The 19,159-nt window shown below is 47.2% G+C and overlaps 1 protein-coding gene across 11 annotated transcripts in view; it reads left to right on the top strand.

Annotated features, from left to right (window-relative positions):
• Positions 1-19,159, top strand: part of Tenm2 (teneurin transmembrane protein 2) — a 1,251,952-nt gene that overhangs the window by 1,140,927 nt on the left and 91,866 nt on the right. For all 11 annotated transcript variants that reach the window (XM_026780485.1, XM_026780490.1, XM_026780489.1 and 8 more), the window contains one exon: positions 5,585-5,731. In XM_026780485.1, the coding sequence (XP_026636286.1) occupies positions 5,585-5,731 (147 nt within the window). The remainder of the gene's footprint in view (positions 1-5,584; positions 5,732-19,159) is intronic.

Here is a 19,159-nt window from a genome sequence, read left to right as displayed (position 1 = left end):
CAGCTACTCCATTAATAAGTATGTATTGTCCTGTGTGTACAACAAACATTTATTGTCCGGTTTGTGCCAACTGCCCTTCTAGACATGGAAACTGTCTCAGTGGACAACGGAGACAGAATATTACCCGTGAAGGTGTTATTCTGTTGAGAGACACAGTATATAACATTAAGGGAGAGGAGGCAGAACTTTACAAACAACCTGACCTCCCAGATGTCCATCTACCAGCCCAAGATCACAGGGATAGCAAAAGGCAGATCTGGCTTCAACGCTCCCGGAACTTTCTGCCTCCAAAGTTATGGTTTCCCCTCAGTTAAGAGAAAAAAAGAAAAAGAAACTCTTCTCAGGGCTTGTAGCAGTGTGTGATGGTTTTCCTAGCAGTCTCTTGAGCTGAGCAGGGAGGTGGCAATTGTGCAGCTTTCTTTGTCATCGGTGTTTCCATGTAGGCTGTTTGTGTTCTCGCTTGCCTTTGCTGCATTGGGGCGCATCGTCTCCAGTGCGCCCATCGGCCCATTAAAAGCCCATTCGCCTGTCCTTCCTTCCCAAACAGTATTAGCCACGCACGTCTACCTGTAAATTGCCACACACCGCAGAACACATCTTGATGCTGTCTTAGAAAAGTGTTTTTATGGTAATTATAGTTGTCTTCAAACCCACTTACGCTCCCCTTTTATTCTGGGCCCTAGACATTATTTTGCTAATGCCTAACTTTTGTTTAAGTCAAAAAGCCTGCCTAGCTGGTTAGCTCTGTCAACAAGCCCTCACTCTGCTTCTTTTCTCCAGTGCTTTAGGATTTATATATAAGGTCTCAGAACCGATTGCATTTCTACTGGCTCCGCTAGTTTCACTCAGACATTTCATTCATTCATTCATTCATTCATTCATTCATTTGTTCCCTTCAGCTACCCACTGAGTACTACAATCCAGCAGTAAATAAGTTAGAGATGGTCCCTCATCTGGCAGGTGAACAACACAATGGCCATGCCCAGGACAGCCGTTCAGTTTAGTGCTGAGAAGTCCTAGGAACACCATTCAAATTGTAGTTAACGGCAAAGCCCACCGTCTTCGGCACTCTGGCAGCGGGTCATAGGTTGGCTGTGTGGCCTAGCCCACATCAATTACGTGCTAGTCAATAATGAGAGAGGGGCAGGTAGGATAACACAAAAAAAAAAAATGGGGCTTCTAAATGTGAATGTCTTCCCAACAGGGATATGAAGGGTGGGGTAGAGCTGGGGAAGTGAGTATGTGGCCAAAACCGAAAGTAATTCTGGGGTAGGGCAGTAGGGTGGGAGCCAGTTCAGGAGGGTCTCAGGACCACGTTAAGGACTTTCCCCATGGAAAGCGGCTGTGCTTTCGGCAGTGTCCAGGATGGAGCGAAATTAGGAGTCCAAACCAAAATTAACATAATATTAACAGGGAGCAGATTCTGAGATATTTAAAAGGAAGGACGGGTGTGGCTGTGTATTCCTTTTTTTTTTTTCATTACATTTTGCATTAGTACAAGAAAAAAAAATGCCTTTATTTTAAAAAGAGACTGAAAATCTGAACGCTACATGTAGAGTGTGAGAAAGGGTCCCCATTGGCTGTGCCTCTCTGTAGCATCTTAAACAGGAGCCCACAGAAAAGCTGAGGCCGCACTGTGCTCCGTAGAGGCGCTCCCAATAACCTGAGGACCTCCCTCCAAGGTCCCACTTTCTGAAGGTTCCACACATCTCCCACCAGCAGACTGAGGATGCAGCTTTCAAACATGGACTCTTAGGACACATCCAGGCTGTCTCCAGCAGTAGCATTGCTTCTTAGCTCGGAGTTAAAAGGCAAATTTCGCAGTGGAGATTGGAATTAGCTACAAGAGAGGAGAGAAGCTGTGGCAGGAGAGCGGCTGCCCGCCTTGGGTCCTGGCAGTGAATAGATTCAGGAGCCTTGGTGGATCAAGGAACCAGTTTAGAGGGGACAAAAGGAAAGAGGTTGAAGTTTCCCGATTTTGAGGTGAACAGACAAGACTGAGGAACTCAGAGCCGGAATCCAGGGCTAGAGAGGACTGAAAGGGTTGAAAATCAGGCATCATAAGAGTCTAGTGGTGGGGCTTTGGTCTGTGTAGAGATTACTGCATGTGTGTGTATCAGCTATGGATAGGATAGGAGGTGACAATACCAGCCATGTTACTGTGTCCTTGGAAACTTTTCCTGAGGAGAGGCCCTGTGTTGGAAAGGAAGGTTCCCTCTACCTCCTCGTGGCTGTTGGAAGAGATTCAGAAGGACAGGCGGGAATGACTCCTGTTTGTCCAAGCCCTCACTGTTAGGCTGAGGTCAGGCAAGGCTCTGTGAATCAACAACAACCATGTCTGAGATCTAACAAAGCCGTGGTTTTCAACCTCAGGACTGCTGACATTTGAACCTGTGCTATTCTTGGAGGGTGGGGAGGGGTTCTTCTGGGCCTTTGGCATGTTGAACGGCACCCCCCAGGCTCTACCCATGAGGTTTCAAGTGTCATTACCCCTAAACATGACCATCAAAACTGTCTCCAGACCTTGTCAGATGTCCCCCAGAGAAAGAGAGGGAAATCTTTTATAAATCCTGTGTTAAGAATCACTGATCCAGGGTCACAATAGAGCCTGAAGGCCCCGGGCAGCCATCAGTTCTTCCTAGCTGAGGAGATAAGCACCCAAACAGAGTTGCCTTCCGGGATGCTAAACCAGTCATTTAGAGGCCGGCACTCAAGGAAATCCGAGAGCCGGCCTGAAACTCGGAAGGACTCCATACAGCGCTTTCTTGGATGCCCAAGTATGAGCCCATAAGCCAATTCCAACTTCAGTCAAAGCATCCTCTCGAGAGAAAAGCTGCCACCTGATGCCCATTTACCCTCCAGACTAATTCCTTCCTGGGTTTTGTTTTTCCTTAAGCAGAAGCTGGCTTTGCTCTTTACAAACACGGAGAATCGCCTCCTCCTCGGGAAGGCCACCAGCCGAATGAACTTGCGCTAGGGCTAGCTTGGGGTTGCCTAGCAACGCCACGCACCTACCAAGACTGCTTTCTTCCTCTTCAAGCTAAAAGCAAAGTCCTGTCCATTAATTCCCAGCTGCCCTGAAACTTCTCAGAGATTTGCCAGCTCCCCACTGTTCGTGTTTTCATCTTCCTCGCAGGAAGTGGCGAAAACTCGCTACTCTGCCCTGTTTATCTCACTTCAGTTGGTCAGAATGAAAAGAGGGGGGGGGGCCTCATTCCATAGAGGAGCATACATATTTTGAGCACATATCTCTGACTGACATGCTGGGGCTCTTGGCAAATTTAAATTTTATGTGGTGGACGTGGGTTTCCTACACAATGAGCCTTCCGTTGAGACTCTGGGCATGATTTCAGTAAGACATGAGGCCTCAGAGTAGCTAAATGGCAAAGCGCATATACCAGAAACCATGCCAAGCAAATGTTCAGAGGTCTGTCATGTAGGGCACTCTCTCTGACCTCTTTCTGCACACTCCTCTGGTGGTGACTGTAAGGCAGAAGGTGGATGCAGATTGGCCAGGATCTCTTTCTCCCTGACGACTCATCCAATGTCCCTCGGGCTTTTCCTCCCAAGCACCATTTTGCTCCCACAGAAGTGTTGATGGTACATCCCTGGAAGTGGGGAAGGAATTCCCTGGAGCACTGTCTCAGGGTGTGATCAGGAGGGACATCCGTGGTTCCCCAGACAGGGCCACAGTAACCTCATTGGTAAGGAAGGCTGTAGAATCCTGAGCTGGACTTTGTAAGGGCAGGCATGGAGACCCAGGCACGTGTGCACACTGCTAGAATTAGCAGCAAGCCAGAGCCCCTGCTCCAGGCTCCTTGTTTCCCCTCAGCACAGCTGTCCTCCAGAGACCTCCCCCGGAGGACTTTCCTATTGCTTACCCTACTCACTCTGATCCTAAGCTACACAGGATGGGAGAGAGCAAGCCCAGACTGACATTTCCTACAGCAGTCAAACTCCATGGTGGAGCCTTGGACCTTTCTTCCTGGGAGTTCCTTCAACTCACACTGCTGCCACATGGGCAAACTAGGTTTATCAGCACCCATGTGAGGGATGTTTGAAAGAAGAGAAGAGGAAGGCCAGTGAAGGCCTTTGGAATGCCCTGGAAGATGCAGACTTCCAGGCCAATTCCCACTATCATCAGAAGGAGCTTTGATGTCAGGCAGGCCTGCATTGGTGTAGTTGAGAAACAGCTCTGGAAATGGAAGAGGTCACAGAGGGAGAGGGAGTTTTCAAGATGTTCAGATAGTTACTTACAGGGACAGCTAAATTAATGGTCATTGGAGTGTATTTAAATGAAGCAAGAAGATATACCTCCAATTGCACAACTCCATAACTTCCCCAGGTGTCATTGCAGCGTGCATGCACAACAGGTAAATTTTACCGTAGGTAGATTATGCCTCAATAAAACTGCTCAAAGAAAGAAAAATGAGAAGAGGCCTAGAAATTCTTACCAGCAAGTAGGTCTTAGGAGAGTCGGCACATGCCACGGGTCCTCTGCGTCTGGCCAGTTCACAAAGGGCCATGGTGGCTTGGGTGACAAGACTCAGGCCATATCACTTTCCCTTTTCTTCTCACCCAGCTCCCTCTGCCAGAGCTCCGGGTTGGGGAGTCTATGCTACAGTTGCTGTGGATGTTGGAGCTTTTAGGAAATAAAATAGGCTGCTGATTTCACACACTAAGGAAAGGGTGGAGGGAAAGAAAGAAAAGAAAGCTATGAAATCAGAACTGGGTAGATTCCACTGCCCTTCCCCTGTGGACACAAGATCTCCTCTATCCTGTCCCCAGTCATCCAGTCCTTACCCCTCCCTTGGCCTTTAAATCCTGCTCTAGTTTTAAATCTACCATAAATAGGTGGTGATAAGCAGCCAACATTTGGAAGTGTCCCTTAAAGCTATTACAAGAATAAAAAAAATGGCCAGCAGCACTATCCAGTTCTTTCTTGGTCACAAGAAGCTCTTGAAAATCATATGTAAATCTATCTTTAAAATTCTGCAAGATGGAGGACATTTTGACTCTGGGCTTGTAGGGAATTTTTTTTCTTGTATGTAGAAGGCATTAAAAACAAAGAAAGGGAGGTAGAAAGTGAAAGAGGGAGAGAAAGAATAAGGAAATGGAGGGAAGAATGAAAGAAGAAGAAGGAAGGAAGGAAGGAAGGAAGGAAGGAAGGAAGGAAGGAAGGAAGGAAGGAAGGAAGGGAGGGAAGATGGGCAGGCTTTTCTCAAGATACCACGCATTCTGAGCCACTGACTGAAAATGAGAGCCTAGCTAGTATGGTTGTCAGGCCAGCACTGGTACAGTTGTCTGGGATGTGCACTGAATTCCCTCCCCACTTGCAAGATTGCTCTGTCCCCTGCACCCAGGTCAGTTGTCACTGGGAAACCCCTGCATCTGTGCCCCAACTCCTTCTTGCACCTGCATGCATGGCCTGCTTCCCCTGACTCTTTGGACAGCAGGTATGGGCCCCACTGTGAGGCTGGCCCAGTGGCTGCCCTGCAGGCTTGTTCCCCTTCTGCATGACTCCCCTGCTTCCCCAGCGCGGCCTCATGTCCCTCCTTCTCATTCTCTCCATTTCTCCAACCAGATGGCTGCCCTGATTTGTGCAACGGTAACGGGAGATGCACACTGGGTCAGAACAGCTGGCAGTGTGTCTGCCAGACCGGCTGGAGAGGGCCCGGATGCAACGTTGCCATGGAAACCTCCTGTGCTGATAACAAGGATAATGAGGGAGGTGAGCAAGCATCTTCTAATTCCCATCCCCTCAAGAAGTGTGTTGTATGTGCTTTCGTCATGAGTCATTCTCCTGAACGATCTCTTCCATACTACTGTCAAATGTGGTAATGTTTCCTTTGAAACCAACACAACAGAGAACACATGTCCTTGGGCCAGGAGGACTCTTGGAGACACAACCTAGGGTTTGGTATTGGCTTTGTATTCTCAAATATTCATCATTGCAAAGAGGTAGCTGCATTCTGGTTATTGCCTTCCGGGTGAATGGTCCTGCCAGACCTTTCAGGGTGGCCAGTTATGGTCACTGACAATGGTGGTGACAGTTGGAGCCTCACACAGCACTAGGATGACATAAGCCAAGTGCCCCTTCATCCTGACAGCCCTATGAGATGTCAGTTTGCAGATGTGGCAACCGAGACCTAAAGAGCAGCTCCATTACTTCTAAAGACAATATAGCATGAAACCAGGACCCAAACCCAGCTCTGGAACAAAGGGATGTGTTCTAATCTGTGATCATCCAACTATAGACTGTGAACCAAACCCAATTTGTAAGGGAAAAGAAAAGGTTTTTAACATTTTCTTGATGGCTGAGGGAAAATAATCTAAAGAATATTTCATCACACAGAAAAGTACACAAATTTCAAACTAAATATCTACACTTATTTTTCTAACTACTTTATTGACGTGTGATTTATATATAAAAAGCTATGCATATCTCGATGAATTTAGGAGTATAACATACACTCACAAAAAATAGCATGGCCATCACCACTCAGAGTTATATCCACCATCTTTAGTCTTACTTTCTACAGGTGGGGTTGCCATCGGCCCTCTTAGCAAATTCTAAGTATATAATACAGTATCTTTAGCTATAGACACTCTTACGGCTTCGCAGATCTCACAAACTGTTTTATCTTGCATGGTGAAGCGTTAAACCCTTAACCTACGCCGTCCTTTGCACAGGAAGGTGGTGGTGTTTATTAGTTTATACTAGTTTTTAATTTCTTGACATGTCTTTGGCCTTGTGTGTGCGGAGGGGAAGGGGAACATGAGTACCACAGCTTTGTCGAGGTCAGTGGATCAGTTGTGGAAGTCAGTTTTCTCCTCCTACCTTGTGGGTCCCAAGGATCAAACCCAGACTGCCCATGAGCCATCTCATCTGCCCTCGTTTATATTTTGTGTACAGCTCTACTCTGTGTTCAACCTTAACCACGGAGCTGAGTGGAGCCTACACAGTGAGAGAGCCTACACAGCCATCGGGTGCCAAACATTTGCTCTGAATCCCTTACAGGGAGGTTCGCCACCCTCTCTTCTGCCATGTTAATACTGACCCAGTTTAACCCTGCTAGTTTCTGAGACTAGGTCTGTACAGTCAGATGGCATGGTTGAGTACTACCACCCTTGTTCTGAACCTTCGAGCTGAGTCTTCTGGGACACATTCCAGTGTAATGATAGGGCTCGGAAGCTAAGTAGGGTTCTTAGCATGTGGGGCATGAAATCTCCTATTTTTGCTTGTTTGTTTTGTTTTTGGGTTTTCAAGACAAGGATTCTCTGTGTAGCTCTGGCTATCCTGGAACTTGCTCTGTAGACCAAGCTAGCCTTGAACACACAGAGATCCACCTGCCTCTGCCTCCCAAGTACTGGGATTAAAGGCGCTCATCACCACCTCCCAGCTTGTATTAGTTTCTTACAGCTGAGGTAGCAAGCCTCTTGGGAAGACACACTTGGAGATCAGTAGACCAGGCTAGACTTGAACTCACAGAGATCTGCCTTCCTCTGCCCAGCATCCTAAGCTCAAATACCGTATATTGTCCATATCATCAGTGTAGGTATGTGGCCCTCCCCCACCCAAAAGACTCACAGGCAGGGTGAGTTCACATGAAGTTGTTTCAGGGGTGGAAGGATCTCCAAGTGCAGCTATCTGACCTACCAAGGGAGTTTACGATCCCACTGTGACAATCACAGATTATGCATGCCTCGCCCTCCAACATCAAAGCCACCTGTTTCATGGCCACTGGAGTCATCTGCGGGTGTCCACAGTAGGGTGCATCCTGGTAAGAAACAAAGGAGAATATTAGACATCCAATTTTCTCCTTTTTCTTCATCCTCTTAATGGACGTCTGGCGATTTCCATAATGATTGCCTTTGTGTACATAGATAATTTGTGAACAAACAGACATACTTACACTGATACAAGCTCCTGATCAAAGAATTCCACAGGGCAGATGCCTCTGTGGCACTGTCCTTCGCTCGTTTTCTCTCTCCTGAAACAAAACCCGAATAGAAGCCACTCCCTTTCATTTTTTTTTTTTTAAACCAAGGTGAGGCATCATGACGAGAGGCATTTTTTGAGAGTTGAAATCCAATGACTTTTTTGCTTCTGCCTCCCTGGTGATTTCACCGAGCACCGAGGCTGCTCATAGATCAGCTCCTTCTGCCTCCTCAAAGGAGCCGCTTCCCTGACTCCCTTCCCTGTTGGGGTGTCAGCAGCTGAAAGCATAGCAAATTGCTGGAAAGCGGAACACAGAAGAGAAGAGGTTCCTGGGTGGTCTGGGTCCCCAACAGGCCCTGCGCCATCTGCCTCCCTCTCTGTCAGCTTCACCTTGATCCTGGTTCCCCACCCGAGGTACCTGATCCCCAGGCTGAAGGGCTTGCTTGATAGGCACAACTCAGGATCCCTTGAAGAGGCAGAGCCCACGTACTGGAAAGGCTAGGACAAAAGCAAATGAGGCCGTGATTATGCTAAAGACAATAATGGTCTTCTTATGGGAACTATTAACGCAACCTCCCGAGGAAGTAATTACCACCAAGAAGAAAGTCTCTGCACTGTGTTTATAAAAAGAAACTCCCAGTTAGTTCAGAGTTGCTTATGTCAGGTGAGGGGGTAGACACCGGTTCTCTCTCACCTGGCGTAAGCAATTCACAATTAAGTGAGTTCTTTTTTTGGAGGAGATGCCTCGGCGCAGGGTGTTCTCTCTATGGTTAATTACTTCCCTAGGAGGTGTGCTAAGCACTTTGCTGTTTATTGGTAAATATTAAAGTTCCTCTCACCAACCCCAGACCTAGGGGCAGTGAGCTCACCGTTTCTCTCCACGTACGTTTCGGGGGTGGGTGCCCCTGGCTCTCCTGCCTCTGGAGTACCTGGTTCTCTCCTGTGCTGGGAGTCCTCAGAAAGGACTGTGTGCTTTAGAAACCTGGCATTGGGTCAGAGAGGCATCCAAGCAGAACATGAGTGCCAGCTCAGGGAGCAGCTGCGAAGAACACACTTGTCATAAATCTCATGAATGGGGGAGATAATAGAGCGTTCTTCCAAAGGGAACTGGAAAAGGCCAGTCATTCCCATCACTAGACATTGAGAGTAGGGGGTGGAAAAGATCCTCAGTTTAAAGTGATGGGTTTTTTTTTTTAAATTCTAAACTGAGGCTGAGATAGTTACAAACACAAACGCTGGTAGAGGTATTTGAAGTTCTTTACTGACTTCATCAGCCGGGGTTGAATTGAATGCATTGTACTTTCTTCCTATTCCCTAGTAGCTCGGAAAGGACCTAAAGGATTTGATTACACCTTGGCGACTAAGACCTGACCCCATCACTGAGTTTCTGAGCTCATGAGTCGCTAGAAGGGTACAAGAATTTGAAAATCTAGTAAATCTCCAGGTGGCTCGGATGTAGATTTCCTTTGAGATCCACTGTTCTAAAACATTCATTTTGTATAACGTCTTAATTTCTCTTTCAATGCACATAGATAAAACTGCTTCTTTTGGAGATCTGGGGACAATTTCTTCGGTAGTTAGCTGAGAAACCCTGTCAGAAAAGGTCACCTTACAGTGTCCCCACAACAACATACATGGTGACCCCATACCTCTGAGTTCTCATCACTTGCTACAATACTCACCAGCCATGTGGCTGCTTACATAACAGAAGGCAATGGCCATTTTAGAAGGGACAAACTTTGAGTGTCATTGTCCCTGCCAAAGGAAAAGAAAACCAAAACAGTGGAGACCGTCCACAGACATGCTGGCCAGAGACTGTCATTTTAAAAGCAAGAGCTCTTCACTTGAACCACTCACCCCAATTTGAGAAAAAAAAAAAAAGAGAGAGAGAGAGAGAGAGTCAAAGAAATATTTTTGCTTACAGGAGACAAATACCAGCTCATTAAAGTCTGAGAATACACACAACATGTGTGCCAAGTGACAGGTGGATAATATTTAATTATCACCACCAAGGCAGAGGTGTGAACTCTAGTTCATCACAGCCAGGGGTAGGAGGGAGAGATGTAGATTTCCTCTCCAAGTGGGAACAGCAAGGTGAGGAGGCATCGTTAGACTGTCTGGCCTGGAGAGCCTCTACTCACTCCCTAGAGGCCCCTTTGTCCCCCAGGACTTAGAAGCAGGACACCCAGCTTCTATGTGCTAAATGCCCCCAAGTCCATCATTTCCAGCCTACATGGGAGTCTGCCTGAAGCTCCTGTAGGCTAGATCAAGTTCCCTGTTCACTTGGTTGCACGGAACGACACTGCAATCCTGACAAGACAGGGTTGTGACCTCATCAGCCTACAGCTGGAGAGGCAGAAGAACGCCCCTCCTATGCTACTCACATTCTGTTTACCTGTGCTGCCTGTGTCGCTGTCCTCATGGCTGCAAGGGAGAACCGTCATCTCCCCTTCGTTCTTTTTTCAGCACAGCGTGAGATGGCATCTCACCCTTTCTCCCTTGCTTCTGTAGTGTGACCCTGTGGCATCATAGGATTGCAGCCTCTGGTCTTCAGAATTAGCCTGTGTTGAGATAACTGAGGCTCAGCAAGTTACTTCTGAAAGTCTCAATTTGCTTGTCTGGAAAAAAGAAAACGGGTGTGATTATGTCAACTCCATGAGTTAGTATAAGTTTAAGCGAGCAAATGCGTGCTACGCATTTGACAGATGCTCGGTTTGTAGAATGCACAGGCAGGTTGGCCAGGGCTGGCCTCAATAGTGTTCCTATTAATGCTGCTTTCTAGAATTTCTAGAGACAATCATATAACAGACTCCAACCAGTGACTTTCCCATAATGCATACAGCTGCGAAGAGTCTAACCCATCTCCTTAAACTTCAGTGCTGTGGAGAGCCCCGTGGAGACCTTGGAGTCAGGTGTCTTGATCCCTGCATTTTGAGTGTCAGTTAAGTCAGATTTCCAGTACAGTCATCTACATGCCACCAACCACCCAAAGAGTGTCCCACAAGCCACATATTGGGGGAACCATTTTAAGTGGCGCTTCCTCCTGGGGTGGCTAGCCCAGGCCTATGTCATTGTACCTACACCTACCCCAGATCCTTCCCCACTTCAATCCCAGAGAAGGTGAGGAGTAAAATGAGGAGAGGAAGAAACAATTAGGAGAAAAAGCATAAATTATCTCAGGTTTAGTTCCTGCGTAACTGGAAGGCGATGAGACTGTCTTCTCATCTTGTTTTTACTGGAGTAGACTCATTGTAACATGTCCATATGTGTGTGTCATATGCTTTATCCCTCTTCCTCCCTGCCACCTTCCTAAACTCCAAGCATGCACCCCACACCTGCCTCGTCTACCAAGGGTGTTTTAAAACTATTTCTCTGTCACTAGCTGGAGCAGGGAACGATGTTTGATTCAAAGTTGAAAAGCCCTGAACTCCCTGTCATGAGTGACCCTTCCATCCATCCTTTCTTCCATATGCCTTGGAATTCATCCGTCCACCTGCCCCTCCACTCATCCATCCCTCCAAGCATCCAGCCCCTGTGAAGTTATTCACTCTCAGTTTAACGAACATTTCCAGAGTCTACCAAATGTTCACCCATAGAAACTGACTGCTGGGAAATATTAGACGGGTCACTCTCCATCTGAAAAGATGGGGTACACAAAGACTGTCATTACTTCGATAATCCAGAGCATGAGAAGTGACCAAGGGAGAGAGAGTACCTTGGTAGGAACCATGAGAAAGGACTGTCACGGAATGTGACATTAATGGGATGAGAGAAGGCACATCTCAAAAGTCAAGTCCAGAGTTTTCATCCCATCCCTGGGGGAATTCTCCAAGTCACAGAGTAGAATGAGCCATAGAAAGGCTCCTCAATCCACTAGCGGCGTCTTCATTTCTCTGTATAAATTAGACACCACTCCAGTTTCCGTCCAGAACCCTGCTATCTACTCTGCCTCCCCTGGCAAGGTTTGGTTCCTTGTTTTGCTCCAGAGGAGGCCGCCTTGGGTTAAGAGATACAGATGCTGGCCTGAGCTCTGGGCACATCATCCAAGGCACTCCAGCCAAGTCCAAATGAGGAGGCATAACTCTGGACTGTGCCCAGAACACTCGAAACCGATGAAATCTGCCCCATGCCCACAGCTCCTTCACCCTCCTTCCCATCCCTTCACCATCCAAATTGGTTTGACTTGATTCAAGGATGTAAATTGGGCATTTATCTCACTTGTTAATTAATACCTCACCTTGTCTGTGCATTTAGCAGAGCCAAGCTAGGGACTTGAGAGACTCTGAAAGACATGGTTATTAAATCTAAAGAGTCCAGTCTCTTCACCCAGTGAAAGGCAGTGTTTGGTGAGTCCACTGCATAATGCCGTGGTTAATGCATGCACATGCGCCAACGAGTCAGTCAGGTGGGAGGTGGTTCCAAAGGGCAACTTAGTTCTGTTATTGGGTTGGGCAAGGATTTTCCTCAGATTCCAAAGGCCTTGTGATAAATGTATCTGGAGCCATATGCAGGATCCCAGCTTGCTCCCAGATGAGAAAACCATACTCCTAGTGTATGGGAAGAGGACTTGGCCTGCAGGTCACCAGCAGCTGGCTGGGCACTGGCTCTCTCTTCTGGAGGAGAAAGCCGAGCAAGTCCAGGTGAGATAGAAGAGGAACTCATGGCTAAGCACAGGTATCTGAGGCCATTCCACATCTTTCCATCCAAGCAAGATCTCTAGAGGCATAGGCATATTAGACTAGATCATCAGAGGATGGAATCTGCAGATTGAGATCTGCAGTTCTTTGATTCATGTAAGAATGACAGTTCCTAAGTGTGCCGGCACTGGGCTGGACCTCCTACGTACCAGGATAATGAGAGTAGACACCAAGTGCGTGGGTCTCTATGCTTCTAATCCCATCTCCATGATCCTTGGTCCTCCAACCCAGTAGCTAGGGGACACGTCTGTTGTAAATCAGATCCATCATTCCCTCGGAGAATTCTCACACAATTAGAATCAAGGCAAACATCTGCTTCGCCTACCTAGAGGACCTCCTCTGCACCCCTGCTTGCCTTCTGACCATCCTTTCCCTACCCTCCCTCAGGCTCTGCTTCAGTCTCACTGGGCACCCTTCTGATACCCACACCAGCATGCTGTGCCTACTGCAGGGTCTTTGCTGGCTCAGGGCCCAAAGTGTTCAAGCCGGGTCTGTGTGTAATGGCTTCCTCTCATCCTTTAGTTCCTGGGTCAGGCACCCTTTGCCGGCCTCTTCCATCTCCCTCTAGGAACATCATACTCCTAGATCTTTCTAGTTGTGCTGTTAGGTCACACTGCCTATAAGTTCTCTGAGCCTCTTTCACCATATTACAACCATCTTTCTTCTAGGGACTAGTTTTATTTGCCATGTGGATATCAAAATACAAGGATGCTTAAGTCCTTTACATAACCTAGTGTAGCATTTACATATAACCTGCATGTGTCTTCCTGTTACCATGTGATGCTATGTACATAATTGCTATGCTGCATTACATGCAGAATGACATAAAAGAATAGTGTGGACCTGTTCAATACAGAGGAAATTGTTTCCTCCGAATACGTCTTATTCATTTCTGGTTGAGTGTGTGGATGGAGAGCCCAAATAGAGGGAGGGGTGACTGTATTCCCATTTTACAGAAACAAACACGGGGTCTCAAGAAAATAAGACTCAAAACTGGCCTTCCAGGCGACTTCTGGGATGTGCAGGTTTCCATCTTTAAAGCCTTCGTCTCCTTCCTTCTTAAACACTAACAACAGATGTTTCCAGAAAGGAATAAAGCAAGGGCAGGATTTGTCTTAGAACTCAAAGGAAACAAAATAAGCACTTCAAAGATTAAGCTTCCCACTGAAAACCCTTTCCTGGTAAAATGGATTTGACTATCGGATTTTTTTAAGACATTTAAAGTTCATGGCTTTACCTAACATAGCACCTTCAGTCTTTCCTAATCAAATCTCCCATACTCTAAATGGTTATTAAGTGTCTCTTAAGAGATTAGGGTTTTTTCACCTGATTAGCTGACAAATCCAATATTCATCATAAAATTGCAATGAAGATGCCTAATCTGTGAAGTGCTAATCAAGGAGCTGGACAGATGATCAAGCGGCCAAGAATGCTTGCTGCTCCTGCAAAAGCCCCAGCACCCATGTTGGGAGGCTCACCACTGCCCACACCTCCAGCTACAGGGTCTCCAGCACCATCTTCCGGCCTCCACAAGTACCTGCCTTCACGTGCATCTTCCCATGATCACTTTTTTTTTCAATAATTTTTAATGCTAGTCATTTAAATCACTGAAGATTTGTTTTAGGGAATTAAACCACGGATTAAACTCACGGCCCAAGGATAACATTTGTGTCACTGAACTGGCTTCTGGTAGTTTAGTCTGGGCCAGAGACTCTTCCTGGATTGTAGAGCACTACCCTGCCTTGTCTCTGTGACTACCACCTGATGGCCAGCGTGAAGCCCTGGCGCCATTTTTATTAGCTCTGTGTTCCCCACAGTCTGGGTCCAGATCAGTGGTTTTTCTCTCAGAGGCAACTATGCTCTGCAGGAAATCTCTGGTAATGTCTGGAAGCATTTCTGAAGTTATGGTGAATGGGAAATGATCCCAGGCGATGCCCAGGTTGCCGCTAGCCATCTACATGTGTGAAATGGCTGTTCACAATAAAGAGTAACCAGGCCCAAAAAGGAAACAATAGCACAGCTGAGAAACAGTTCCTCTAGAAGCTTGGGTGCATGGGAAAGTCACGTAGTCCCAAAATAGGATGTTTCTTGCTCTGATGTCAAAGTCTATGATGCCCAAGGTCTGAGAGGCATCAAACACTTCCCTGGTTCAGGCATGGCTATACTTTAAAAGAGAAAGTACAGCATCTTGTCCATGGTCCCAGGGTCACAACACAGCCCTGCCAGGATCCAGAACACAGGTCAAGAGCCCTCCTCAGGTTGAAGGGCTCCCAGTACCTGAGTGCTGTGTCCATTGTCTGAGCAGGGCAGACCGGGGACTGTGCAACCTCAGTCTCACAGAAACACGAATTCTGAGTGTGCTGAAAACCACCATCAGCGTTATGCAGTCTTTCCCCCACAAAGTGCTTGTGCGCTGGAATGCCAGGGGCGAGCCGGGGAAAGTGGAACAGTTGGACTCTAAATAGCGAGGAGTCCTCTGCAGCGCGGCAAGAGCAGCTGCCCGAGGCCTGTGCTCTTTTCTTTGGTTTTCCATCTTCTCAGCCAAGAGCTCTGGGGGATTGGAGAGAGGCCAGAACTGTGGAGCCAAATGTGAATCCAAAGACAATGACACGGTTCCCCAGCCCTCTCTGCTTCACGCTTCCCTTTCTCCTTACTCATAGGAAAAGGCAAATCCTTACAGGACGCTTCTCTCCCTTCTCCTTCTACTTAAAGAATGTCATTCTACATCTGCCCCTCACCACCCCATCTCCCTAAACAGGGCTCTGACGTTCTGAGGTCACACACAATAAAGGACACCCATTCGTTCATAGAATCGTGGGCTGTTTCCTCCATGGGTGTTGGGGACTACCAGGTACAGAAAGGCTAAAATATATATAGTACTCCCAGGCATGGCAGTACACGCCTGTAATCCAAACACGAGTGGAGGGGGGGGGGTGGTGATCTTGAATTCAAGGTCATTCTAGGCTAGGTGATGACACTCTCTCCCAAACCAAAGCAACTAAATCAAAGGACAATAAAATGCTTACTTTATTTAGTTTTTCATAGTCCACAGCAGCTACAAAATCCAGAGAAGCAAAATAATTTCTTCAAGGACAGAAAGCAAGCAGGGCAGACCAGAGTTCCAGATTTCTGGCTCAAAATCTACTCTAATTTTTCCCCTTGCTATGCAACCAGCAAAAGGATTCAGTGGCCCTTGGGAGGATAGGTATCTACCACTAATGTTTAAGCTGTGATCTACATCAACCCCAGTCGGCCTAGGCTAGGATCAATGCATATGTCTAACACCCTTGATAGTAAGTATTTCTTTAGCCTGGTTCCCAAGCCCATCTCTCTCTTTCACCTTCAGTACAGCCCTGTTCAGATCACGTGTCGTTGATGAAGCCAATAGCCAACAACGGCCACAATGCAGTCCTTCTCCTTGTCAGAATGACCCAAAATTCACCTGTGCATACCCTTCCTCCATTCCCAGCCACATGAATGGATGAGACTCAGACTCAGTCTGCAAAGCGTCCCTGGGTTGTCCGTGGTAAAATATCCACTCAAAGCATCATTACATCACAATATAATGACAGAAGAAATGCGTAAAGAGGTTTTGGATGCCCAGCAAAAGGTCATCAAAAACTTCCGAAGTAGGTGAAAGAGACATGGCAATGAATGTCTATAGTGCCAGCATTTGGGAGGTGAAGGTAGAAATATCAAGGGTTCAAGGCCAGCCTTGGCTACAGACCTCAAGGCTAGCCTGAATACATGACACCCTGTCTCAAAAAACAAATGTTTTTAAATTAAAGGCTGAGGCAGGAGGATGACCAGAAGTTCAAGGTCATCCTGGGCTACGTGGTGAGTTCCAGACCAGACTGGGCTAGAGTGAGAACTTATCTCAAAATAAGTGAATACATCTTAAATTGTAAGAGATATTGGGAAATTAGATACAGAATGAAGGAAACGCATTATGGGTAAAGGGACTTAGAAACGGGAAGACCGAGGGAGGAAGAAAGAGGGAGCAGTGGTGATCTTGAGCATTTCCAAGGAGGCTGGGGCCCTTCCAACAGAGTCCATGAGGAAACAGAGGAGGAGGGCTGTGGGAGCGAGGCTGGGAACCACTCAGATGAACGTGAGTGCCACAGGAGAGCAGGCCCTTACGTAGAGCATTGTCTCATGTCTCAAGTCAGAGTTCGCATTCCTCCACGTAGCACCTTGCTCTTTAGAATCACAGCCAGACCCCTCCCACAAACAGAAGATCATCTCTTTGACTCAATAGACCCTTGACCAAAATGAAAGTATGGCCTTTTTTGGAGCCCTCCACTGCATGTGTGGGCATTCTCTCTCCGTGGAGAGAAGAGGCAGGCAGGCTGATAAAGAAGGATTGGGATCACAGAACTCCATATTCATATCTCCGCTCACCATGTACAGCAAGAGCTCAAGTTGCTCCATGTCTCGGAGCCTCTGTTTGGTCCTCTGAAGAATGGGCTAAGGATAGCTACTATCTTAAAGGGTTTGCGAAGCCATTGTTGAGTTAACTCAGGACATACAGCAATGTGAGCTAGAGTCAGAACAGTCTGACAAGCCTCATGCATAGACTCGTAGGCCCCATCCCTAGAGTTTGGGTTCAGTGGATGCAGTGTAGTGTCTATAGATGTGTGTTTCTAACAAGCACTCAGGTGATACTGACACTGATAGCCTCCTGCATGTCATTTTGAGGACAGCTCAAACCAGAAAGTAATGATACCTCCAAGCATGGCATCCCAGGGTCACCTAATGAGAAAAACAGGCCAAGCAATTCCACATCTTAAGGTAAGGGTAGCTTGACTGGTGCATGGACCCCGGGAGCAACTCTGGGCTCTCACAGGCCCATGACACACATGAGCGGTGGTGGAGGGGGCTTGGGACTGTAGCTTTCAGAGGTTTGGCTTCCTCTTTCAAGAGAGTTGTAATAAAAGGCAGGTGTGGGAAGAAGCCATCCTCTAACAAACAGTACTAAAGTCCTCACCTGCCAACGGCCACAGCCTGCTGAGGTGGCCATGCCGTTGGCCGCTGACACATCGCAACTACTATGCATGTTGCAAGACACAGTCAACTGACCCAGCCCTTCTGGTCTCTATGGCTAAGCACTAGAGTAATGGTGTACATTTAGCACCTCCACCACCTTCTACCAGATCATGTCACCAACTTCACTGACCTGGTGACTAGTCCTCCAGCTTCTGGCCCAGTGTACACGGAACCGTAAGAGGAATCCCACTAGTAGTGCAAGCACAGCATATCTTTGTTCAAGCCTCCTCAGGCCTTCTCAGCTCCCCAAGAATGGCAAGCAGCTCCTGCAGCAAACCCCGTGTTCTCCTCTGGTCCCTTTCCTCCTCATCTTCCTCCCTCTGCTCTGCCCTCACCTGCCTGCTGCATCTGACAACTCTCAAACGTATTCCCACCCTGGGCTTTGCACTTTTGTCTCCTCTTCCTAGAAGATTCTTCCTCTGGACATTTCTGTGACTTATCTTCTCATGTCACTTAGGCTTTACTGAAGTATTGTTTCTTCCTGGAAGCCCTTCCTGGCGCCCCTCCCTTTACCAGTCCCCAGCCCCACCACCACCCCCTACATCCTCTACTGGTTTACACTGCTTCATCCCGTGTCTTGAAGGCACTTTCACTCCCTCAATCTGGTATTCATCTTTGTCATCTGTTTTACCCCTCGGGAGTGTGGCTCATATCCTCAGGTCCTTGTCTGTCATCGTCAACCTCTGTCACACTGATGAACACATGCCTCCATGATAAGGCTGTAAACAGTTGCTTTTATTTAGTAAGTTATTGAGCGATGAATAAATTTCATGTGAGGATTAAAAAAATATCATCACTTCAAACAGTGATACCTTTATAAACCCCACCTATAACTAAGGAGGTATTGACAGTTGAGGGCTACTGGAGGAGAGAGTTCTCATTGGATGGCCCCACACCCATTAGTATACGGGCAGAACAAATTAGAATCCGTGGGCTATTCAATAAATAAATAAATAGAATATCACGGACACAAATTTAGAAGGTGGTAGGGTGGATCTGAAAGGTGTCAGGGGAAGGACCTGGGTAAATATGATCAAAATATATCAAAATATATGCATGTCCCGGGTTGCATGTTTCTGTTGCTATGATCCACACCATGACAAGAAGAAACATGGTTGCTTTTCCTTTACACATTCCAGTCCATCCTCTAGGGAAGTCAGGCAGGAACCTGGAGGCAGGAGCTGAGATAGAGACCATGAAGGAACTGGTTTGTTCTCTGTGGCTTGTTCAGCTTGCTCTCTTATATAACCTAGAACTATGTACCCAGGGGTGGCACCACCCTCCTGTATCAATAAGCAATCAAAAAAACACTCCCACAGACTTGCCTGCAGTCATTCTGACGGAGGTAGTGCTCCCTCAGACTTGCCTACAGTCATTCTGATGGAGGTAGTGCTCCCTCAGACTTGCCTGCAGTCATTCTGATGGAGGTAGTGCTCCCAAAGACTTGCCTGCAGTCATTCGGATGGAGGTAGTG

This window comes from Microtus ochrogaster, chromosome 7, assembly GCF_000317375.1.
Source record: "Microtus ochrogaster isolate Prairie Vole_2 chromosome 7, MicOch1.0, whole genome shotgun sequence".
NCBI classification, from domain to species: domain Eukaryota; kingdom Metazoa; phylum Chordata; class Mammalia; order Rodentia; family Cricetidae; genus Microtus; species Microtus ochrogaster.
The sequence above is the reverse complement of the archived record's forward strand: the minus strand, read 5'-3'. Positions and strand labels throughout refer to the sequence as shown.